The sequence below is a fragment of the Urocitellus parryii genome, chromosome 1, assembly GCF_045843805.1.
Source record: "Urocitellus parryii isolate mUroPar1 chromosome 1, mUroPar1.hap1, whole genome shotgun sequence".
Classification (NCBI taxonomy): domain Eukaryota; kingdom Metazoa; phylum Chordata; class Mammalia; order Rodentia; family Sciuridae; genus Urocitellus; species Urocitellus parryii.
Window position 1 is genome coordinate 117,953,301 of NC_135531.1, and position 25,546 is coordinate 117,978,846.

A 25,546-nucleotide genomic window follows, 5' to 3' on the forward strand; every position below is an offset into this window, starting at 1 on the left:
GGCATTTGCCAGTGAATGTATGGATCTGGAGAAGATCATGCTAAATGAAATAAGCCAGATCCAGAATAAAAAAGATTGGATATATACCCTGATATGCAGAAGCTAGGCCACAGAAGGGAAAAAGAGAAAGAGAAAAGGGGGAGTAATTTGATGAAGATAGAGATCAGGAGGGTAGAGAAAGGGTATTGTAGGGGAGGGAGGAAGTACAGGAAGAAAGGGGGAATGATCTGATCACACCTTCCTATCTACACACATGACTACACTACAGTGAATGTCACCTTTATATATATATCCACAAGGCACTAATTTAAAAAAATTAAATACAAGAAAGATGAGGAGACTAGAGGAAAGAGAATAAGGGAGGGAGGGGAAAGGGAAGAGGAAGCACTGGGGACTGATCCATAGTCAGTTATAGTTCATGATTGTATAATTATGTCAAAATGAAGCCTGATATTATGTGGAACTAAAAAGAACTGATAAAAAATAAGATTAAAAAATATAAACCACTTAATGACATTCAGGACAATGGACAGCACTGGATTAAGGAATTTGAAAATGGCAATGAAAGAAACATGTCACAGCTGTCCCCATGGCAGGAAAGAGCTGTTTTACATATTACATCCCCAAATATTTATTGGATTAATAATTATTTATAAATAATAGTGGTTGCTAGAAGATACTTAAAATTCAATTTCACTACAAGAAATAAACCCAAAATTTAAAAGAAAATAGAGAGTTGTTTATAAGGGTTGAGAATGCAATTCTTTATCCCAAGGCCAAAAATAACTGTCTGAAAGAGAAACTTCATGTGGCCCTGAAGGAAATTACTATAAGTCACTCACTGTCCCTGTGCTTCTATGAACACAGGCCCCACAATTCTCTGGGACACTTGGAAAGTGTAGGGTGGAAACTGTCATGTGTTCTAAGGTCAGAACTTATACAAGACCTTGAGAAATTAAAATGAAAACAAACTTGTCAAGAACAGTCATAATATCTTCTCAAATATTTCAAAATGATAACATGTCAATATCATTATAGATATTATTATATGCATTATAGTAACATGTGTAACATATTGTATAAAATATAAAATAATGTATGATTAATGTCAACATTGCTAAAATTAACATTATAATATTTTAACATAAACATATTCATAATGATTGTGGATCTATATAATAACCAACATAACATTTAAATTAATTTTATTTTTAAATGCGTCCTAGAATATTTAATTTGCACAGGTGGCTAGCATTATCCTTCTGTTTGTCAGCACTACTCTGAAGTGATGCAGAGGAGCAGGGACGGCCATGGTCACTTTTTCCTGGGGGAGAACATCCCACACACTCTTCTCATGGCCCCCAGCACCTCCTTGTTCCTCAGGCTGTAGATGATGGGATTGAGTATGGGGGTGAGGATGGTGTAGAAGACAGCCAGGTTCTTATCCTCTGCTGGGGAGCAGAGACTCCTGGGCCAGAGATAAGTGTAGATAAACCATGTGCAGTACAGTGTCACCACAGGTAAATGTGTGGCACATATGGAAGCCAGGAAAAAGACCCATCCATGGGACACAGTGAAGCTAAGGAAAGGAACAAGGAGAAACAGGCCTGTGCTTACAAACACCATGTACTCATAGACCCAGGTGTCCACACAGGCCAGGGGCAACATGGTGGGAACATCAGAGAAGAAGTGATTGATGGCCCTGGACCTGCAGTGAGAAGATGAAGGGCATAGACAGTGTGTGCCATGGAGTTGATGGAGCCCAGTGTCCAGGACCCCAGCATTATCTTCACACACTTCATTTTACTCATATGTGTAGGAGAGTGGAGGGGCAGCAGATGGCCACAAAGCAGTCATAGACCACGGAGGCCAGGATTACACCTTCTGAGCTGGCCATGGTCAGGAAGAAGAAGCTTTGCACACCACATCCCAGGAAGGAGATGCTCTTCTGGCCAGACAGGAAGTTGTATGTCATCTTGGGGACAGTGGAGGAGATGTACATCAGGTCCATGAGGGAGAGCTGGCTGAAGAGAAAGTACATGGGGGTGTGGAGCCGGCGTCCAAGAAGATGAGAGCAGTCATCCCTGAGTTCCCCAAACAGGCGAGAACAAACACAAAGATGATCAGGAGCAAGGGAAATAGGCCAGCTTGATTTGGGGGAGGCAACCCCAACAAAATGAATTATTTGAAGTTTGGTTCATTTTCTCCATGAAAGTACACTCTTTTAATTTTTTTTAAATAAAAATGAGTACAAAAACTAAGCAATAATCATGACAAAACAAGAGGAGAATAAAATAAATTAAGATTATTACTATTTGATTAGAATGAGTTGTTAATCCTACACAGCTTTTATTAAATGAATTTTTATACAAGTATCTGAATGATTCAGATAACAGATTGGTAATAGTAGCTTATGTGTTTCTGTTTCCCCATTTTTAATTGGTGTGATATAGAGAACAATCGCATTTGTTGTTACATAGTTGTACATGCACACAATATAGCAACACAATAGGGTTGACATAATTCCCTTCTGCCTTAATTTCCTTGAAAAAACTAAAGCCAAGTAATAAATAGGAAAAGAAACAGAAAAGAAGGATAAGAATGAATTGACTCTATTAGCCTTTTTTTTTTTATTGATTGTTCCAAACATTACAGAGCTCTTGATAAATCATCTTTCATACATTTGACTCCATTGGGTTTTGAACTCCCATTTCTACCCCAAATACAGATAGCAGAATCACATCTGTTACATACTCACATTTTTACCTAATGGCATATTAGTGACTGTTGTAATCTGCTACCTTTCCTGTCCCCTACTATCCCCCCTCCCCTCCCCTCCCACCTTCCCTCTCTGCCTCCTCTGCTGTTGTTCAATTCTCTCCCTCTTTTTCCCCCTCCCCCTTGCCCATCATAACCTCTTATACTTTTGTGTATCATTGAAGGTCTCCTACCATTTGCATATCCTTTTCCTTCTAATAAATTATTTTTCCTTCAAAATCATAGCTTTTGTTAAATTGAATTTTAAAATCTGATAGTATATTCTGCCCCAGTTCTCTCTGTAACCATCTCAGCACATCCTAGACACATACATGGTCTTGCAATACAAAGTCTATACCATGCACAGGAAACCCAGTGAGGTAGCTGGAGCCTTCCTGCCTGCTGACTCCCAGCAGGAGCTTTCCTAGGACTATGCACCAGGCTCAGCCCCGGAGGAAGCCAGGATCCTGCTTTCCCAGCTCTCCAACTCAGCACTCAGGTTCACCACAGACATGGCCTGTGGGGCGCAGAAGTGCCCTGTGTGCTTGAGTCTGCATCCTCAGTGACCTCGCCTCCTCCACACCTTTAGTGCCTGCTCTCCCCTCCCCACTGGCACTGCTGCAGCTGAGTAAGCCAGGGTCTTCTCCCAGAGCTGTGCTGCTCGGCTGGTCCTAGAAGTTGGTCACCGTCCAAAGCATTGTTCTAACACTGGGAAGGTATTGTGTGTTCTATAGTATCCTCCTAACACTTCTCCATGTGATCATGCCTAATTCCATATTTCAGGCAGGTCAAAGCCCAAGGACCTAAGAGAGCATGTTTGTTTCCTCTTCCTGTCCTGTATTTCAGTTTCCATAAGGTGAAGGCTGAGGGTGAATCAACTGCTATCTTGCAGTTCAACTAGGAAAGAATCTTAACTGTCGTACATTCATGATTTTTAGCTTATATGTACTTTTTATTATTCTCTTCAGAATTAATTACATAAGAAAAGAATAATAAATTCTTTTTCATTCAAAATTATAGCTATTGTTAAATTGATTTTAAATATGATTGAATTTAAAAATTTAATCTAATTAAGAAATTTAAAATCTGATTGATTTAAAGTCTGATTGAAAGTAACAAAAATTAGATGTTCATCACCAAAAAAAGAAAAAATTAAGAAACCAAAGTGCCATGTTTTCTCATATGGAGAAGCTAGATTGAGAAAGAGAAAAAAGAATGGAGAAAATAGAATGAAGACTAGTAGGGCAGAGAAAGGGGGTCTAGGGGAGTGAGGGGGAGAGTACAGGGGTTAATTAATTTTAAAATTAATCAAAATTATGTATATGTCTGAATATGCCACAATTCTGTGTGATTAATATTCACCAATAAAATGTTTTTGGAAAGAGATATTTGGAAATCAGACACAGAAAAATATTATTCAAATGGGACAAATTATTTGTTAGAGTCATTGGGGGGTGTAATGCAATCCCAGGCTTATTTTACTACTAAGTATATCTCATTGCAAAGATTAAACATGGAATACATATTTTAATGCATTCATAAATAAATAGAATATTGTTTTCACAAGGTGATTTTACCCACATGGATTTAACAAAGTGAAAATGAGAATTCCCAGTTCTGTCTACAGTTTAATCATGTAAACAAGCCTATCCGTGGATCCCCATGGCAATCACAGGAGCATTTGAGAGCATGAGCGTGTGAGTTTGTGAATTGCACAGAGCTCAACTCTAATCTACATTCCAACAATTACAAGACCAGTGGCATTAGACACAGTGCTTGGACCCCATGAACCTCAAGGTATTGTACTAAAATAGGCACAGTGATTACATTTAGGATTGTTGAAGGAATGAAAAGGGAGGTTTGTAAACAGTCTTTAATTAGATGCTTATATTTAGAAAGTTATCAATAAACAGCAGCCACTATTCCTTTCATCTATTCAAAGCTTCCAAGAAAAAAAAGCAGAATAGTAGGTCTACATGACAAAACTGAATGAATTCATCTAACATTGGGATGGACCACAAACCAAATCTCTATGATCCTGAATAACTTAATAATTTCCTTTGCATAATTGGGAAATGGAGAACACATATTTATGCCCCGTAAGCATTAAAATATGATTTACTGAAACTGAACAAATACACATTAAAGAAATGAATTCTTGTTTTCATGCACTGAAACATGAGTTAATAATTTTGTTTTCTTTCTTCTTCTTCTTCTTCTTCTTCTTCTTCTTCTTCTTCTTCTTCTTCTTCTTCTTCTTCTTCTTCTTTTTCTTCTTCTTTTTCTTTTTCTTTTTTTTTTGCTAGTGCTAAGGATGGAACCCAGGTCCTGGAGAATGCTAGGCAACTGCTCTGCCACTAGGCTACATTATCAGCCTCTGGAATTTTTCCTTATTATATGTATAACCAGCCAGAAAAAAATGAAAACTAACTTCAGAGACATGTTTTAAAATATATTTCTATAATAAATTTGGTACTTTTGAGTTTGAAGTGTAAGCTGGCCTTTTCCACAGGCATAATTTTCTAAAGTGTGATATCTTTAATTCTTTAAATACCAAGGAGGGTTCTAGCAGGATCATGTGGACAATCTATTTTCAGTATTTTAGGAACCTCCATTCTGATTTTCACAGTGGCTGCACCAATTTACATCCCATCATAATTGTGTAAGAATTTTTCCCCCATCCTCACCAGCATTCATTGTTGCTTGGATACTTGATGACTGTCATTCTAACTCAAGTGAGAAGGAACCTCAGAATAGTTTTCATTTACAGTTTTCTGTGGGTTCAATATATTGAACATCTTTTTCATATGACTAATGGTCTTGAGAATATTCTGTTTAGCTCATTTGCCCCTTTATTGATTGGGATATTTGGTCTTTGGTGTTAAAAAAAATTTTTAATTTCTTTACATATTCTGCATACTCATCTCCTATTGGAGGAGCAGCTGGCAATGACTTTCTTTCATTCTGTGGGTTCTCTCTCCTCATTGTTTATTGTTTCCTTTGCTGTGCAGAAGTTCTTAATTGATTCCCCTTATTTTATTCTTTGTAAAATTTCCTGAGCTCTAGCAGATCCATTGAAGAAGTCTTTGCCTGCACTTAAATGTTGGTTCTATATTTTTCTGTAGCAGTTGCAATTTTTTGGTGTAATATCTAGATTTTTGATCCATTTTGAGTTAACTTTTGTGCAGAGGTAGACATGGGGATCTCGTCTCATTCTCCTATGTCTGGATATCCAGTTTCCTGGCACCATTTGCTAACAAGGCTGTCTTTCCTCTGACATAATTTTGGGGACTTTGTCAAGAATTTGATGACAAACTGTGGCTTTGTCTCTGTGTCTTTTATTCTATTCTAGTGGTCCAGTACCTGTTTTTATTGTAGTACCATGCTGTTTTGGTTACTATAGCTCTGTAGTGTAATTCAAAATCAGATATTGTTGATGTGGCCAGCTTTGCTCTTTTTTGTTCAGGATTGCTCTAGCAATTCTGGGTATTTAAATATTCCATATGACTTTTAAGTTTTTTCCCACTATTGCTGAAAAATCCTGTAATAATGTCATTGAAAAAAAATACAATGATGAAAATACATACTCACATATACATATACCTAATATTGGAGGTGAAAATCAAAGTTAACACAGTGGCAACCTAGAAGAAATAATACATGAAGAATCATCTTGTTACCAAGAATATTAATCAAAAGAAGTTAAAAATGCTGGCCAATTTAAGGTACTTGTTTGACCCAGAAAAATAAAGACAAAACTGTAAAGTCCACCAAAGTAGAGAATCAGATAAAAGACACCTGAGCAGAGGGGGGTTGAAGAACTACAGGCTCAGAGCTGGGCAAATGGTTGGAAGTAAAGCATCCCCTCCAGCAGGTCCAGGAAGGCTGGAGAAACTGTCCGTCTCAACCCATAGCATGAGACATGTGGTTGTGGATGTGACTGAGAATAACTAAGTCCCATGAAGACACAGGCTCATCTCCTCCAGAGGGAGGTGGCAGGATCACCATGGAGGTGATGGACACCAAAGAGAGGACTGAGTGACCCTCATGGACATCCAAGCCAGGAAGGCTTACAGGCACCCCAGCCAGACCCTACCTGCAATTGCAAAGCACACCCCTAGCAGAGAAGCACACCTGAGAACACTCAGGTCTGAGAGGCTCAGGATCCAAGCTGCCAGTGCCCCTCTGCTTCCCAGGCCTCAAAGCTCCCCGTGCTCTTTGTTCCTGGCTGAGTCGTCTTGCGTGGCTCTGTGGTCCTCATGCCTCCTTTTACTCTCTCTCCCTCACAGGATTTCTCTGGGTTTGAAATTCCCACGTGCCTTTCAGTCCCTTGACCTGATTCTTGGGGAAACTTCCTAATTTCACCATAAGGAGACCATGCGTAAGAACGTTCAGGTTTGGAAAGACTCGAGCTGCCCAGGACCTTTTTTTTTTTTTTTTTCCTGATGCTGAAAGAAGCAGGAGGACAGTCAGAAGGCACATTTCTGCCATTCTAGGCTCAGGACTGGTGGGGACACTGGCAGCCTCTGGCAGCCTCAGGGAATTGGGCCAAGGCACTCAGAAGCAGGCACAGAGTTTGTGAGCGGATGCCTCCCAGGAGACCAGGAGCAGATAATGCCCACCCACCTAGGAAGCACGGCTTACCAACCACTCACCGCTCATGGGCCACGGGGGCTTGATTCAGAAAATGACTTCGCAGCAAGGAGAGCATTTTCCATAATTGTCCTGCAGATAAGGCTTTTAGAAAAGGGAGACTAACCCAAAGGAAACAGCCAAAACAGTGATGAAAATGAAGGTGGGAAAACTTCTCCAAAGAAGAAAACACTGTCCTTATTTTTGACGTTCCTCATCCAGAATGCAGAAGGTGCTCACGTATTCCCTCAGGGATCTGGGCCTGGGTAGCCATGATGTGTGGGTTTCCTGTTCTCACTTTCCCCCAGGAGTGGGTGCTGCTGTCGAGGACTCTACAAAAGGTGCCGTGTGTTTGGATGGGTTATATTTCACAGGTCATCACAGAGAGGGCCCTCGGAGAGCTCCACTTGGGGATCAAGGCCAGAACCAGGAAGCATTAGGCTTCTCAGCAGGTGGGTGCCACCCCTGGGTGATGGTGGGAAGTGGAAAGAGGCCACAGTCAGGAGAGGAGAGAAGGAGCAGTGTTGACAGATGGGATGTTAAATGTGGGGGAAGGAGGAGAACTCATGCTCAGGGTACCTTGTTGCCTGAGTGGCTGACAGGGTGGAGTACTGGTGGAAGCCAAGACAGAAACAGTCCCATCATGCGGTTCCCTGTGGACCTTCCTTGGTAACACCTGCGCCTGGAAACAGCAATCATCATTTTGACTTCATCACCATTGAGCAGAAATGCTTTTGCCTTTCTAGCTTCTTTTCCTCAACCTGTTTATAAAATTTTACATGCTTCATATTTTCATGTAATTTTTTTTACTGATTAACATTATACTACATGAATATATAACAATCTTTTTTATTCTGACATTGAATATTTGTGACTGTGAAGAAAGTAACTGCCATGAAGATTTCTATGGTGACCTGTTTTGCTTTTTTTTTTTTTCTGATTAGTGGACATATAATCTCAGTCATTTTGGATATATACTTGTGACTAAAATTGCTTGGTTATGGGTAATGTCTATTTTTAAAAGAAACAGACATTTTCCAGAATAGCTTTAACACCTTATATACAAGTCAATGATGCATCAGAATTCCCCAGTGCCCAAGGACAACGATAAGTCAGTACTTTGCTGAAAACACTGGAGTGAAGTTGTGCAGAGTGTGATCCAGCAGCTAATAAGCCCAACCTGGCTGCAGTCACAGGGGAGAAAAGACACATTTGGTGTGAAATGTTCTGGAGAGTCCGTGACAAAACCTTTATATCCACTGTCAATATTTTTACTCATGGGCATGTGCAATGGCTTTGCCTTCATTTTTGGTTGAGATACTTTTAGACCATGAATGGCTCACACTGGTAACAGCTCCTAACATGATGTGCAACAATAGACCCAGCCCCCACCCGAGCAATAAAGCTGCATGGCTGCTCAAGTCCTGCCATCCTCACATACCCTCCTCAACCTGCCCCTTCATTCTGAATTTCTAGTTTATCATCCTATGGCCATAAAGATCTGCAGAGAAGTGGGGATCAGCCCAGTGTGTGCCCACGAGGCACCACTGAACACACAGGCACTGCTCCCCATGGACGGGCCAGCGCTTCCCGCCCACGAGAATCCCCACCTTCTCCCACTGTTCACCCACTCTTACTTCCTGCACAGCTGCGATGCTTCTAGTGACACACTGGTTGACTGAGCCTGTTGCTGGAGTGCTGGGCATGCAGCACATGTCTTGTACTTCTGTGCTCCTTAGCCTCCCCAGCTGTTGGTGACGCCTGTCTGTGGAGCTCTTGTAGGTGTGGCCAACTCATTTCCACTGCTGTCTTGTGTGTGGAATCCTGTTCCATGACCCACAGACTTACCAGAGCTTCCCCTGGTGATGAGGACAAGGTGCTCCTCTTTGGGACACCTGCAAACACTGGTGATGAGCGCACTCCAGCATTCGCCCCCGGGGCACACATCTGGATGAATGTCAGATTGGCATTTGCCAGAGAGTAGAACAGCAAGATCCTGATGTCTCTGAACATTGGGATGGAAAAAAAAAAAAAAAAGGTCATTCAAACCATCCAAGGAATGGAGATTAAAATAAGGTATGATAAAACTTAGAGAACATTATGAGCTATATGAATAAATAACAATTCAGAATTATGAAAGTTCTACCTAAAGACCAAAATCTTTCACATTCTGTATCTGATTGGGATTGGACACTTTGCTAAAAGTCAGCATCTATAGACAGGAAACACATCACAGAATCAGTCTCTGACACCTGGCAATGTGAGAGCTCTCCCCAGCACTGTTGCTGTTATAATGGATGTTGTTACCTAGACACAAAGATGCAAACATACAAATAAAGTAAAACTCTCTTTCATAAATGCAAATTGGCACCTGTACTTTAGCATTGATTCTCTTAAATTTAGTTAAAAGGGGGCAAAAAAAAATTAGCTGAATTCTACCCTTGGCTTCATTTCATTCCAGTTATAGTTTTTGACAGTGGCTGGTATAAGTGGTTCATTTTTTAATTTTCTCTTTTATTGAAATTCAGAAAGAAATACCAGGATCCTATAACTTCACATATAGATGTGTTTTAAAATCATGACCTTTTCCCAGGACACTTATTTACATTTTCTTTTTACTCTGGAATGATCCTCTATTATTTTATGACTTATAGCTTTCTGAAACATACAAAGTATGTCAGAATCCTGGGAATCTTTAAAACACCCCTGAAATCCAAACCTCTCTGTCCCCTGAAGTGTCACGTCACGTGGCTCTGGCTAATGAGAGTGCTTCCAGCCCCTGTGGGTACAGGTCACACACCCTGTAGCTGTGCATGGGCACTGATATACTCCAGCTGGACACAGCAGCTGCAAGTCACTCCTGCAGCTCGAGGGGACTGCGACCATGCTTCTCACAGAGGACGCAGATGCAGCCTGCTGCAGTGAATGTCCTCTCATGTGGGTAGGGGATGCCAGTCCTAGCACTTCATGCTCAACAAGTGTGAGAAAATCCTCTGTTCCCTGTTGTGCTTGTTACGCCCGGAGAGCTGCCGCGTGTGTTAGCTGCTGCTCACCAGCTGGATTCTTTAACAGCCCATGGATTCCCTCAAATAAAAGGTCTGTATGATATTATTTGTTACAGAAGATCATCTCAGTACACTGGGTAAGAAACTTAACATTTTAATATCAAATTTTGGCGATGAGTCTGAAAAAAAGTATAGAAAAGAAAATTACAGGCACTGCTTTAAATTTCCCATGATTTCCCAAAAGCTTTTTTAAAAGGAAGAAAGGGCAGGAGAATGCTGTGCTCCTCACAGCATTGCAAAGACATGGGAAAAGCACCATTTTCACATCACTCTAAGAAAAAGCTATGGAAGCAGATGGAAATGTGGGTAAGAAATCTCCAAACCCATGAAGTCAGAGGGAAGAAAGAAAAAGGAAATCTTTGTTTTTCAGGGTAATACATTTTCCCAACCCTGGGATTTGAGCTTCCTTTCCTCCTTTTAATGGCATGTTGTATTTTATTTTCGAGCAGAGTTAACACTTTATTACTCTTTTAGCAACACTTTGTATCCATGATCATTGTTCTAGAAATGAATCCTAAATAATCCTATTTGCATAGCTTTGCAAATATTTTTAACTAGTGTCAACTTACTTCATTTGTGTAATATAAAATTAAACACAAGTAAAAACTTTGTAATGGACTGAAAAGTCATGGGAGTTGTTGAATTTGTTCTCTAAAAACTCATAAACCTCTCTTGCATGTCTTAAGCAAAAGGATTACTGAAGTTGTCCTATTTCATGTGACATCCTATCACTTTATTAAAGTAAAAGCTGTAACATCTGTGGTCAAATGTCTGTTAAACGCACATAAATGCTCAGGAAAGTGCGTGGAAGTGCAAGGCGGCCACTGATGTGTACAGGAATAAGTAAAGTGTGCTGCCCACAACCAGTGGGACACTAGTGACCCTCGAGAAGGAGGGAACTCTGACACACCAAGCAGCACCCATGCACCCGAGTCAAGGTCATGGACAGCAGGTAGTGCAAACAGACAAGGATGGGAGTGACTTCCTCCAGGTGCACTTCCTAGAGTCACGGATTTATAGAGGGAGAGAGAATGGAGGCTGCTAGGCCTGGGAGAAGAACGAGGAGTTCTCTCTAATGGTGCACGGTTCCATTTTGGGGAGATGAAAAGAGTTTTCAAGGTGGACACTGGTGAGAGTTGTACCATTATGTGAATATACTTAATGTCACTGTGTCACTGTTCACTTAAAGATGTTTAATACAGTGCAAAAAATTAAAGGAACTTGCCCAACATCCTAGAGTTACTGAATTACATAATGATTTCTAAACAGGTTTAAAGCTTAGTCTGGGGCTGGGGATGTGGCTCAAGCGGTAACGCGCTCGCCTGGCATGCGTGCGGCCCGGGTTCGATCCTCAGCACCACATACCAACAAAGATGTTGTGTCCGCCAAACACTAAAAAATAAATATTAAAATTCTCTCTCTCCCTCTTTCTCTCTCTCACTCTTTCTTTAAAAAAAATAGAAAAAAAATAAAGCTTAGTCCGTCTTTAACACTGAGAGGTTGGAGTAGGGAAGAATGGGTTAGGGTTTCCTCCAGCCTTGGGAAGCCAGTGAGAGCCATGGCCAGGGTTTTCATGTGGTCACCAGGCACACAGATCATGCTTCAGAGATTCAGGGGTGTGCAGAGCACAGAGGTTGGCAAGTGAAGACATATTTGACAAAGAAGTATCTCCACAGGGTGGAGCAATCCAAGGCAGGATGCTCTCCAGTTACGACTAGCAATTGGACTTAGGGTGGATCTTGGCACTCCCTAAGAGCTGCACACCTTCTACCATGTATGATGAAGCAGGCAGTATCCTTGAGGACAGACTAGTAGCCACATCTGTCCAGTTCTGGGCTTCTTTATCCAGTTCTAGCAGGAGAAGATCAAATACAAAAATTGACTTAAAGATTTTGATTCTATGGGGAATGAGGAAGAAATTAATGTTTCTGCACACTTTTGTAATAAAGAAGCAGGATTTTTCCTTACCCAGTAAATAGTGCATTTTTGCTACTGCCAGGAACAATACAAAGCACTGTTGAAGGATTAATGAGAGGGTGCATTGAGCAATAGAGCTCCACACTAACAAACTCAAATAACACTGATTAAGTTTAAAACTGTGGAAGTGACTAAGGTACTACCAACTTCACATGAGGTTATGCTTCTGTCTGCAAACGCTGTCTTCCTGCCTTCTAGATCTGAGAAGGTAAGCCCTCCAGTTTTAGAAAGGGCTTTCCAGATTCAGTCGGCGTCAGGGAAAACATCATGATTTGGGTAGTTTAACCAAGTTTCATGTGTTTTAGATTTGGAATCTTCATTATTAAGTACATCATTTTTTGAAAGTAAGATATTGACAATTCATCTCTAAGAATATTAATCATGCAGTACATCACTAAAGCATCAATATGAATGACACATGTACACCATTTCCTGCTCACCCATTTATTTGGGCACCAAGTAACTAAAAAGCCTCTCTTGCATGTCAGTTGCAACTCCTCAAGAATTAGGATTTGGTATGCAATTAATCAACACTCAACCTAGGAGGCATTTATCATGTGAAACTTCAAAATGACAAAAAAAAATCCTTTAAGTTAATTTTATCTTGATTTAAACATGTTTAAAAAGTAGATGAAGCCGGGCGAGGTGGCACATGCCTGTAATCCCAGCAGCTCAGGAGACTGAGACAGAAGAATTGCAGGTTAAAAGCCAGCCTTAGCAATGGTGAGGCACTAAGGAACTCAGTGAGACCTTGTTTCAAAATAAAATACAAAACATGACTGGGGATGTGGTTCAGTGGCCAAGCACCCCTGAGTTCAATCCCCAGCACCAAAAATAAAAACAAGAAGAAAAATGAGAGATGAAGGATTTGAAATAGATTTCATTGTTACACATGTGATTATTTAGAAGGATATAAATAACAAGGAGAATTTAAAAACTTAATCTCTCTCCTATGTTTCCACTGACAGTGTCTCTTCTGTTGTTTGAAATCATGGAAAGTGGGAACACCAGTTCTGACTTCATTCTCCTAGGTCTCTTGGGCCACTCCAGAGCCCAACAGTTTCTCTTTGGGATGGTTCTGACAACAGCTTTCACCTCCCTAGTGAGCAATGCCCTCATGATTCTCCTGATTCAGTGGGACCTCCGGCTCCACACGCCCATGTACTTCCTCCTGAGCCAACTGTCCCTCATGGACGCCATGGTGGTTTCCACCATTGTGCCCAAAATGGCTGCTGACTACTTGACTGGAATCAAGTCCATCTCCCCTGCTGGCTGTGGCTTCCAGATCTTCTTCCTTCTCACTCTGGGTGGTGGAGAGTGCTTCCTCTTAGCAGCCATGTCCTATGACCGCTATGTGGCCGTATGCCACCCTCTGCGCTATCCCATGCTCATGAGCTGGCCACTGTGTCTGAGGATGACCGTGGGGTCCTGGTTCCTGGGAGCAGCTGACGGGCTGATGCAGGCAGTTGTTGCCCTGAGCTTCCCGTTTTGCAGCAAGCGAGAGATAGACCATTTCTTCTGTGAGGCCCCCACGCTGGTGCGCTTGGCTTGTGCTGACACGTCTGTCTTTGAGAATGTCATGTACATCTGCTGTGTGTTGATGCTCCTGGTGCCCTTCTGCCTCATCCTGACCTCCTACAGTCTCATCCTGGCTGCTGTCCTCCACATGCGCTCCACAGAAGCCCGCAAGAAGGCCTTTGCCACCTGCTCCTCACACGTGGCTGTGGTGGGGCTCTTTTATGGAGCTGCCATTTCTAACTACATGAGACCCAAATCCTACAGATCAGCTCACTATGATAAGGTGGTGTCAGCCTTCTACAGCATCCTCACCCCTATGCTGAACCCCCTCATCTACAGCCTGAGGAACAGCGAGGTCAAGGGGGCCCTAAGAAAGTGTATGGCCAGTGTGTGGCCTTGAATAATGACTACAAGGTCATCTACTTGCCCAAACAGGAAGGCCTGTACTAAGACCTTGGTATTTCTTAGGGAGAAGGTATTTAACTTTCATATATACATAGATATAGATATAAATATATTTTTTCTGCTTTACTCTGGATCATGCGTGAAGGTTCACACTTTGAGTTTGTTTACTGAGCTGTCTTCAGCAGGTCAAACTGTGGATTGTTAAAACTCTGTCAGTTAAAATGTCAGTAACATTTCGATGTCATGCACCACAGTGGTTTCTTTTTTAAATAATGAACTAAGTGTCTAGTGATTTTGAGGACTGAGGTTCTTTGCTGCCCGTCAGTGTAGGATTTCCACAGTTGGGAGCTTAGACTGCAGGCATCCTCTTCAGAGGTTTCCACAAGTCTCTGCACTCGCAGCTCACGCCCACCTCAAGCAACATGACCCACTGAGGCAGGAAGGCAGAGCACCCCTTGGGACAGGACCTGGGCCTCAGCAAGGGAACGAGGCAAGGAGGCTGTGCAGTCCTGGAGGAGACATGGGCCTGGACAGCACCCTTCACTGCCCGGATGGCGTCAGCTGCGGTGGCTCTTCCCTAGTGTCCCTTCCCCTCCCCCAGCCACGGTCAACCGCACAACCTGTAAAGCGCTTCCTCCTGGACAGCAGAGCCTCGCCCCAACCCTGGAGCTAATGGAGGCTTGGAAACTAAAGGAAGCTTGGAGTTTGAGCTCCTGAGACGGGAGCCCCCAGCCAGCGCGTCTGGAGCTGCAGCGCCGCAGGACAGCGCCCCCTGCCGGTCCCACGAGGCTGCGCAGCTGCGCGGTTACCCTGGCCCTGGGCGCGGCCACTCTGCGACTATGTCTAGAGGCCAAGTGGCTGCAGGTGCTGTCTGTGCCTGGGTGTTTCCCTCCAAGGTCAGGACGCTGGTCAGAGTCCCGTGTCGCACTGTCGGTGGGTCTGCTGTTTTCCTGCCAGTGGTCCTCCCTGGCTGGCGCCTTCGCGTTCCTCGGCCTATCGCTTAGCGGAGAGGCGTCTGCGCAGTGTGCAGTGCGAGCCGCAGTGACCGAGCTGTCTCCAGCCTCTCTGTGTGTCACATGCCTCCACTCCTCTAGGCGATGGCGGTGACTTACTCAGCCCCTTTTCAGAGCGTTTGCTGACTTCAGCCAGCAATGAACACGGATCCCAACTGTTCCCAGTATTATCGAAACTTTTCCATTTTGGCCAATTCTTGTGAGCACTTGGCTTTTCATTTGAATTTTCCTGATGACGAATGGGCACAGAGGACTTGTCGTTAGCAGATTGTCTATGTGCTTATGTTCCTTTTTATGTTTTGAACTATTTCAGTTTTGGAAAAGGAGTCTGTGGATACTTCAAAACCAAACACAGCCATAGATTTCATAACAAAAAGTATAGAGCACTCAGAACACTACTGGGAGTTTTAGAAAAAAAAATCATGAATTTTCTGACATACCCTGTAAATATATGCCCAAATAAATTAATATGTGTATGTGTGATATTTCTCTTCCACCTCCTCTCTTTTGCTAGAAACTGTTACTTTTATTTCTTTTAATTATGATTTCTTTACAAACTACTGGTCTTCCATTGGAGGGCAGATTCCACTGAAAATCTAAGAGCTTTTTAAAATTGGGACTCTGGTGTTTTGGAACAATCTTTGTTTAACAAATGTTTACATACTCCCAATAATTAATAAGGAATAGATTTGACACCTTTAAATAAATTGTTGAATTTGTAAAGAAAATAAATTTGGCTATGCATTTTTAATAGACCTATCTTTCACACATATTTGTGTGATCTTCAAAGACAAAGCTAGTGAATTCAAAAACCATCCCAAGGCTGTGGTTTAAAATACCACCTACAGTGATTACTGTTGTGATTCTTTTCTCCTCTTCTGCTAATCTTGTCTTGATCTGGTTCCCGTCTTCACCATCTTTCCTTCTCTTGAATATGGCTCAGTGTGGTCCCTGGTCAGGTGATGGAAGCTGCAGAGGACTCCAAGCAGAGCAGGAATAAAATCTGCTGAGTAAACAGAGCAGGGTGCAGAGGCTCAGGAAAACTTTATTTTTTCTCTTAAAAACTGTTTTTTCTTGATCTTTTTTCTTGTTGTTATCATCATTACCATAAATTTAATTCTACATGATTAATTGATGGCAAAACAGGCCATCCCTTCTCCCCTGAGAGCCAGCCACGCCACTGCTCCCGCGGGAGTGCCAGGGCTGCCCTAGGTGTCCACCACTGTCACCATGATACTTAGGCCTGCTCCCGCCCCCTCCTTCCCAGGCCATGCCATGGGGAATGGCTCCTTCTGCTGCCCTATGAAAAGATCACTGTTTTCTCCCTGAGGCCACTTGCCACAGGGCTCCCATTAAGACCTGTCCTCTGTGCTTCTGCTTGCTGGTTCCAAATGACTCTTGTGCAGTGCGCTTGCCAAATCCATCCCATCTGAAGGAGTGCCAAGTCCAGGCAGCTCTGGTGCCCTCAGCCACTCCCTGGACGTGTCTCTTTGCACAAGCCAGGGCTCAGGGCCATTGGGGTGAGGGTAACTGATGCCCCAGTGAGTAGAGGAGTTTAAGTGAGAAATGCCGCCTGTGGTGTTTACCTGGTGAGGTCCAGGGAGGTGGAGGCGGTGCAAGTGCACATGTGGGACTTGGGGCTCCTGGGTGAGCCTGCAGCAGAGTGCACACCCACCTCAATGCCTCACCAGTGCACTGGGCATCCATCCTGCCAGGCCTGCCTGGTTCTGGGGGACTGATCTGTTTGCTGAGAGCATGAGGTCCAGTGGAGGGGGACTTTACCACTGAATTTGGAGAACTGAAGACGCTGAAGCTGGGTGGAGGGTGTGTGCTGCAGAAAGCAGCCAGGCATGGAAGGGAGGCAGGTAGGTAAGATCCACCCCCCAAACTCTCAGACGACGCCAGTGGAAGGCCTGCAGACCAGGACTTAGGAGGAGTGAGGGAATGTGATGGAGCAGAGTGTGTGTGTACTTAAAAGTGAGTTCCAGAAGAAATGTCTGCATTAGGAGGAAACTGTATGTGTATGTGGCAAAACTAGAGGCAGCTAATTAATTCAGTTTTCTTTATAATAATATTTTAAATTTTCATCTCATAAAATGGTGCATGCTAAGCATTTTGAGTAACATGTACTAGAATTGTGCTTGGTTGTGGGTTCCCCAAATTACAATTTAATAGAAACTTTCAGAGCAGCCAATAAATGTCATGAGAGGCAGTAGAAATTTTCCCTTCCCAGATCTCACTTGCCCAAGTTAGTGAATTTTATTTTCATTAATATGTTCCTAGAATAAATTCTGATTTCAAAATGTACAACATTCTTCAATAACATGTATATATACATATATATATACACATACATACTGTTTCCCTTCTGAGTTAAAAATTAACTTTAATATATGCCACAAGTCAGCTTTCAGAAATTAATTCAATACAACAAATTAATAACAATTTTATTTCAATAAATATAACACCAATAGCAAATATCAGTAGATTAAAAGAAATATAAATGTATAAAGTATAACACAAAATTTTGGCTTTGTTAATATAGAACATTTAGAGACAATGATATTCATGACCTATTTCTCCTAACAAAATCTGAGAAATAACCGTAAAAAAAATTGAACAATGGTTAACTAAATTTTTCTGCATCTAGTTGAAATTTCCTATGTTACAAAACAAGAATCTGAAGACTTTAGGGGCGAGGGGGTACTGGGGATTGAACTCAGGTGCACTGGACCACTGAGCCACATTCCCCAGCCCTATATTGTATTTTATTTAGAGACAGGGTCTCACAGATTTGCTTAGTGCAAATGATTTGCTTTGGAAAACTGCTTTTAGTGAGGCTGTCTGTGAACGTGTGATCCTCCGGCCTCAGCCTCCCAAGCTGCTGGGATTACAGGCGTGCAATCTCATGTCTGCTCTCAAGACTTTTGATTTATAGGGGTGGGAAAGAGTTTCTGTGTCACCAGCGAAGTCCTGGTGTGACTATATTTACTCCTGAGTTTGGGCTCTGAAAGAATTCTCTTTGTCTACTGTGACCTTTCAATCTTGGCATTGCTCTTGACATTGAAATTTCTTCTCCTGTTCATACCCTGTAGTGTTCTGATTGGCCTATTGCTTTCTTTCTATTACCTCCCTGCCCTTTTTTTTTTTTAAATGAAATTACCTAGAAGATTTATGCTGATGTTTTTCTCTATTCTTTTCTCCATACCACGGTCTATGTTTCCTATTTCCTTAAAAAAAAAGTGTCTGTTTTGACCTTGTATCAAAGTCTCTGTGAAGCAGAGACTTTGAAGTTTAACACTGGTTAAACTTCAGATGTAACTGACTCATTGCTTATTTTAAATGATAAAACCTTAGGTATACAGAGATGCTTAGAAAATTTTACAAGATGTTATAGAAAAGCAGATTTAAAAGTTCATTAAAAAGTATTAAAATCATGTGGAGAACATATTTTGGGGCCAGCTTCCAAGATTACAGAGGAGAGGTGGGTAAGAAGTCTGTGGTGCATGTCTCTCCAACATTAACAAGGATTTGTGGATCGAGGTGGGGAAACAGACTTCACCCAGGGAAAGAGTTGCATGTCCAGGGGAGAAGCTGCCAGGTGTGTACCAGGTTCTTTCTCCCTCCTTACACATTTAACTAGCTTGCTGCTAGAGCACTCATCTTTGGATTCAGGTGTAGCTCTTCTAGTCAATCCAGATGCCACTGAATGGCACAGAAGGTATAGTTTCATTAATAATCCTGGCATCTTAGGAGTGTGCTCCAGACCTGGGGTGATGGGTGGGCAGAGTCATGAAATGTGCCTGTGGAAATTCTAGATGCCTCATAGAAATTGCACCTGGAGGTAGAAGCAGGACACTGAGGGAGACAGGAGTGAGCGATGTTGGCTTCCCAGGGCTGCAGGGAAAATGTGGATGGATGTATAGATGCAGTGAACACCACGGGAACACAGTCAAGTCAGAAATGCACAGGAGGAAGAACTTAGGAGCAACTGAAAATATTTGATCCATTTAAAAATTCTGTCTGTGGTAAGTCTTTAATGGCACCTGCAATGGGCACGGGGTCTGCTAAACACAGGGATCTCAGTAATAAATGGTCAGGGGGTGACTTCAATAAAGTGGAAAATTAATTGGAAAAGCAAAACCAGAGGGAAAATATGCTTCCAGAGACACAGTATTGCTCAGTTTGAGTTGTGAGTGATTTTCACTGATTTGGGAAATGTTTGTGACCAACCATCTCACAGGAGACACATTGCCTGAAGTCTCCACCTGAGTGTGTCATCAAGGTTTCTGAGCTGTGGGTCAGAGCCTTTGGAACAGCCAGGACAGGGGCACAGGCAGGGTCCCAAACCTCACTCAGAACTGGTCTTTTTGACTCACTTCTAGGTCATTTCATTAAAAAAAGGACCACAGCAAAATGCTGCTAGCAGTCCAGGGAATTAGAAATAAGGTTAAGAATTGATCTAGTGCATGATACAGAAACAACATTTACCAAAAAAAAATATGCAAGACTAAATCATTTATACACTGTTAGTGACTTAATTTTCATATATGCAAATATAAAAATTAATTATATTTAAGCTCAATAGTACTTGTCAATGAGATGATCAATTTTTTGTTGTTCTTAATTATATATATCAATTATATGTCACTATATACTAATTATATATATATTAATCATAGATGTATATAATCTCCATATTGAGGGAGAGATTATATATACAGAACATTACAAATAAGTATAAAGTAAGGATACAGGTAACCACCTTCCAAGTATAAATAAATAACATGAACACCTATGACTTCCCATATGTAGAATAAAAAAGTTATGATTCAAATTTTACACATTAAGAAAACAGAGAAAAGTAAAATATATTTGTAAAGATATGTTGTTGATTTTGACTACATATAGCTTTCATTTCTTACATATAAACAAGGACAATATTTAAAATCCTCCTATATTTCATCCTCTGTAAGTTTTATCTACTTAAAATTTTATTTAAAATGAAGTTTCATTGTCATAATATTTATGTGTCTATTTTTTAAAGAGAATTTTTAATATTTATTTATTTATTTATTTATTTTAGTTTTCAGTGGACACAATATCTTTATTTTTTATTTTTATGTGGTGCTGAGGATCAAACCCAGCACCCCATGCATGCCAGATGAGCGCTCTACCACTTGAGCCACATCCCCAGCCCCTATGTGTCTATTTTTGTATTTACTCATTTGTTCATGGGCTGCTGTGGTGCATGCCCTTGAGGGAGTACTCTCATATCCCAGGCTCATGGTAGAATGGTCTCTCTAGCATGGCCCATGTATGTTAGTCATGAGCTCAACATCCATGATTGAGCAACTGCTGAAGGCCAGGTCTGTCCTGGGCAGTGTCCATCATGAGGTTAACCCTGGTGGAGCAACGACAATGAGAGGTGAGTGGAATTGACCTGTTCATTTAATAAACAGAAGGCGAAGGTGGGCTGCAAACCCCACACAGCAGAACAGTAAGGAGACCAGAGGAGTCCGGGTCCAGCAGGAGCATTGGGATTTTAAGAAGCCTGTGCAGGGTAGGCCTCCTTAAGAAGGTGACAGCTGACCAAAGACAGGACTTCAGTTTGTTACGTGGAATTAACTGACACTTTGAGACCCAACATAGACTCAAAGGCCAATTGAGCAAGCTAAGCATGACCCAGGAGCAGATCAAGTGCAGGCCCGCTCTGTGAAACAAGCCATGGGTCTTCATGACAAAGCATGCATCAGTAACCTCACTTATCAGGCAGACCTATGTAAGTGACATCGAGATGCAGCACTGTTTTCTTTTTCTAATTAATTAATTCTCTCTTTTTAGGAAAAGCAGAATCGAGATGAGGCCCGTCAACCACAGCGCCAACACTGACTTCATCCTCCTGGGACTCTTCTCCTCTTCCCACTCCAGTCTGGTCTTCTTCTCCTTCCTGTTTGGCCTTTTCATTGTGACCCTAATAGAAAACGCCCTCATGATCCTGCTCATCCGCAGGGACCCGCGCCTCCACACCCCCATGTACTTCCTGCTCAGCCACCTGTCCTTCATGGACATCCTGCACGTTTCCAACATCGTTCCCAAGGTGATCACTGACTTCCTGTCAGGCCACAGAGGTATTTCCTTTGCAGGCTGTGGGATCCAGGTATTCCTGTCCCTCACGCTGCTGGGTGGTGAGTGCCTCCTCCTGGCTGCCATGTCTTGTGACCGCTATGTGGCCATCTGCCACCCCCTGCGCTACCCAGTGATCATGAGCGAGAGGGTCAGTATGCTCATGGCTGCAGGGTGCTGGCTGGTTGCAACCCTCAACGCCACGGTGCACACAGGGCTGGTACTGCACTTACCCTTCTGTCGCTCTAGAGTGATTGATCACTATTTCTGTGAAATTCCTGCCATGTTGAAGCTGTCCTGTGCAGACACCTCAAGCTATGAACGAGGGGTTGATATGAGCGCCATTCTATTTCTGCTGATCCCTCTCTCCATGATCTGTGCATCTTATGTGAAAATTCTTCTCACTGTCCTCAGGATGAAGTCATCAGAGTCCCGGAAGAAGTCGTATTCCACCTGTTCCTTCCACATGATTGTGGTCATAATGTACTATGGGCCCTTTATTTTCACATATATGAGACCCAAGTCATACCACACTCCAGGCCAGGATAAGTTCTTGGCTATATTCTACACCATTGTCACGCCCACGCTCAACCCTGTCATCTACAGCTTCCGGAACAAAGATGTCTTGACGGCCATGAAAAACGTGCTCAGAAGTAGCTTCCCATATAGAAAATGAATAGGAAAAATGATGAACCTCTGTGTACCTTTACTTCCGTATTTCACAATTAGAGGACATCTATTATTATTTTCTCTAGGAAGAAACTAAAGCTTCTATCCCTTTAAGTGTGGAAAGAAATGCATGTTCAAAACACTAATAATAACACCTATGCAGCATGTTTTGCTCTTCAATTCATACCTAGCCTGTGTCTCCTTCTGTGCTGTATATAATCATCCAGGTACTTGCAGGAATTGAAAGACATCCAACATCTCCAGGCCCTGCCTCTGAACTTCAGAAATACCTTTTAAATTACACACATGTACACAACATTTAAGAAACATGAAATAGTGTGTCTCTATTTTTATGAAACTGAGTAAAGTTACATTTCAAAACTTTACAAATCTACAAAGAATGTGAAATTCTCAGAATTTAATTATGTGGTTTGCATTGACATCTTTGTTGAGTTGAGATATTCAAATGTGTACTGACACACCCATACTTGCTCTGATTGTAATAAAATAGAGTTATTTTTGCTAGAATTAAGATTACATATTCTTTAAAAACATCCAGAATGTTGTGCTCACTTCGGCAGCACATATACTAAAGTTGGAACGATACAGAGAAGATTAGCCTGGCCTTTGCACAAGGATGACAGGAAAATTCGTGAAGCATTCCATATTTTTAGATATAAAAAATTGTGGTATATATGTGTAATAAGAATTATAATGCGGGGGCTGGTGTGTGGCTCAGTGGTAGAGTGCTTGCCTAGCATGTGTGAGGCACTGGGATCGATTCTCAGCATCACATATAAATAAATAAAGGTCCACCAATAACTAATAAAATGTTTTAAAAATAAAGAATTATAATGCAAAAAAAGTACATGTATAAAGACATGAACTGGTGTGAACATACTTTCTATACAAGATATGAAAATCGTGTTCTATATGTGTAATAAGAATTGTAATGCATTCCACTGTCATGTATTTAAAAAAAATCAATTAAAAAAATCCAAATGTTGTCTCATTTCACATATACATAGTTTCATGTTTTACAAATGGTTCTAGAAATTTATTCTAAAATTATTTTAAAGAAGAAAATGTTTATTAAGATTTAATTTAATTAAAAAGAATTAATTCTAATAATTTACAGCAAAACCTAGAAAAACCACATTTTTAAGGCAAATGTTCAAGTACATTTTATTATATTGAGCTCGAAGTCAATATTAAATAAATACTATAAAACATTTAAGCAAATGTGAAGATGTATAAATGGGTGAAAGTTGTTAATTTTTCTTTCACAATTGGAAATTTTAAAACAATAAGAATAAATATTAGCAAATTTTGGTAAATTTGATATAATAAAATGTAGATAAGTATAAAATAGGCTACAAAGTTTTAAAACAAGCAATCTGGCAATAAGCATTAAGGACCTTTATTAGATTATTTTTGTTTTCAATCATATTTATAATGAGGTTGACATAGAAATATAATAAACAGTGGTCATATATTAATAAAAACTTTTCTGCCTGAAAGTCTGGGATTTTCTTACTTGCCTTCATTCCTAGAATTTTGTTTTATTCCTCGAGGGCTTTGATGGTTTATTTCACTAGACTCTTAAGAGAAAATTTGCAGCAGGATACAGGTATAGCAAAGGGTTGCCAGAATTCCAGCTTCACAGAGATGCTTATTTCAAAAGCAGGTGTGTCATGCAATGTACACTCTTAAAACTTCTTTTTATTCCTCACAGTAACATCCAGGTGGAGTCCCATAGCATGCAATTGGGGTTGGGAAGGCCAGAATACCTGAGTATGTTAGCAGGGGAAGGCCACCCCCAGCTAGCAGCTTTGAGGGCAGCCTCAAATCTGGGGGTCAAAGTTGGGAGATTTTTCAAAAGTCTCATCAACCTACAAGCTTCCTGAAAACAACATTCAAGGCTAACACACTTAGTTTCCCAACTGAGATATAGAAACAGAAAAGACTGCACTGAGATTGAGGGGAGATAAAACACCTAAAAAAATAGGTATGTGGAAAAAAAGTTGCATTTATATGAAAAGAATTTTTTTAAAGCGTGGTTCAATCTGGACAGGATTGTAAGGAATACATAAAAAATACAAATGGTACTTGTGATATTTTAAGATTAAACATAAACCTAGGGTCATCTACATAGATAATAACCATAAGCAGCAAAGAGACATTCTCTGACAACTTCTTCTATAAGTAGAAAAAAAGAATACTCATAATTAGAAAGAAATTAAGCAACACTTTCCATTCATTTAGAGAGCTTAGTCCAAGAATCGGGGGTTGTTCCATCTGTTCAATGAAAATCAGTATGGTTACTCTCCCTTGATAGGGTCTCTTTGGCTTTTCTCACCTGGTTTCTCTGAACTGGTGGAACCGCAATCCTTAGTCAACTATTTCAGCAGAGAGCTGTATGTTTTACTTTGCACACACCAGATTTTTCCACCAAATTCTTCTTGTGTGTATCTGTGCATGTGTATTTGTGTATTCAATTCCTTTTATAAAACAAAACAAAATAAAATGAAACACAGAAGAGAATGTTATACAAAAATCAAAATTAATATTTAAATACAAGGAAAAACTGACATATTCTTTCCACATTTTAGGTATGTTTCCAAGGGCACTGCTGCAAAATTTATTGAGCAAAAAATCCATTTCATAAATTCCTAACTTGTATTTGACCCAACAAAGATTTGTATATTGAAACTACAACACCAAAAAGCCTGGTAATCAGTGTTCCAGGATGTTTTGGCCACAGAGGCGGTGGGAGCTCCCCCGCTACACACAGGTTAGAGTGCTCTCCCCGCTGGAGGGGGAAGTCCCCTCTACCCTGGGTGCGTTGGGGGGAGCTTCCCTACACACACCCACGTTCCAGGGGTCTCTTCCTCTGGAGGGGGGACTCCCCTATACCCTGGATGCGGCGGGGGGGGGGAGTCTCCAATGACAACCAGGCTCCAGGGGTCTCACCCCTGGAGGGGGGGAGTCCCTCTCACCTGGGTGAAGTGGGAGGAGCTTACCCCCACACACATACCCAGGTTGGAGGGATCTTCTCCCTAGAGGGGGGAGATCCCTCCACCCTGGGTTCGGTCGAGGGGAGAAGCTCGCCCCCTACACTCAGGTAAGAAGGGTCTCGCCCCTGGAGAGGGGACTCCCCTCTACCCTTGGTGCCTTGGGAGGGGTAGAGCTCCCTCCTACTCCAGACCACTAGGTTCAAGGGATCTCCCCCTGGAGGGGGGAGTCCCCTCTACCCTGGGTGCAGCATGGGGGGGAGCTCCCCCCCCCACGACACCCATGTTCTAGAGTTATCCCCCTGGAGGGGGAAGTCCCCTCTATCCTGGGTGCCATGGTGTACAGAGCTCTCCCCTGACACACAGGTTG

At 41.7% G+C, this 25,546-nt stretch overlaps 2 protein-coding genes and 1 non-coding gene across 3 annotated transcripts; all 3 read left to right on the forward strand.

Annotated features, from left to right (window-relative positions):
* The first annotated feature begins 13,422 nt into the window (after positions 1–13,422).
* Positions 13,423–14,349, forward strand: LOC144254648 (olfactory receptor 2T33-like). The gene has a single exon (XM_077798063.1). The coding sequence runs from the start codon at positions 13,423–13,425 to the stop codon at positions 14,347–14,349; it is 927 nt and encodes a 308-aa protein (XP_077654189.1).
* A 6,878-nt stretch (positions 14,350–21,227) lies between these two features.
* On the forward strand, positions 21,228–22,169 carry LOC144254139 (olfactory receptor 2AJ1-like). The gene has a single exon (XM_077796869.1). It carries the CDS (start codon positions 21,228–21,230, stop codon positions 22,167–22,169), a length of 942 nt encoding a protein of 313 aa, XP_077652995.1.
* Positions 22,170–22,727: 558 nt separating this feature from the next.
* On the forward strand, positions 22,728–22,834 carry LOC144249205 (U6 spliceosomal RNA). The gene has a single exon (XR_013342188.1). It is a non-coding gene; the product is annotated as a U6 spliceosomal RNA (small nuclear RNA).
* Positions 22,835–25,546: the final 2,712 nt, after the last annotated feature.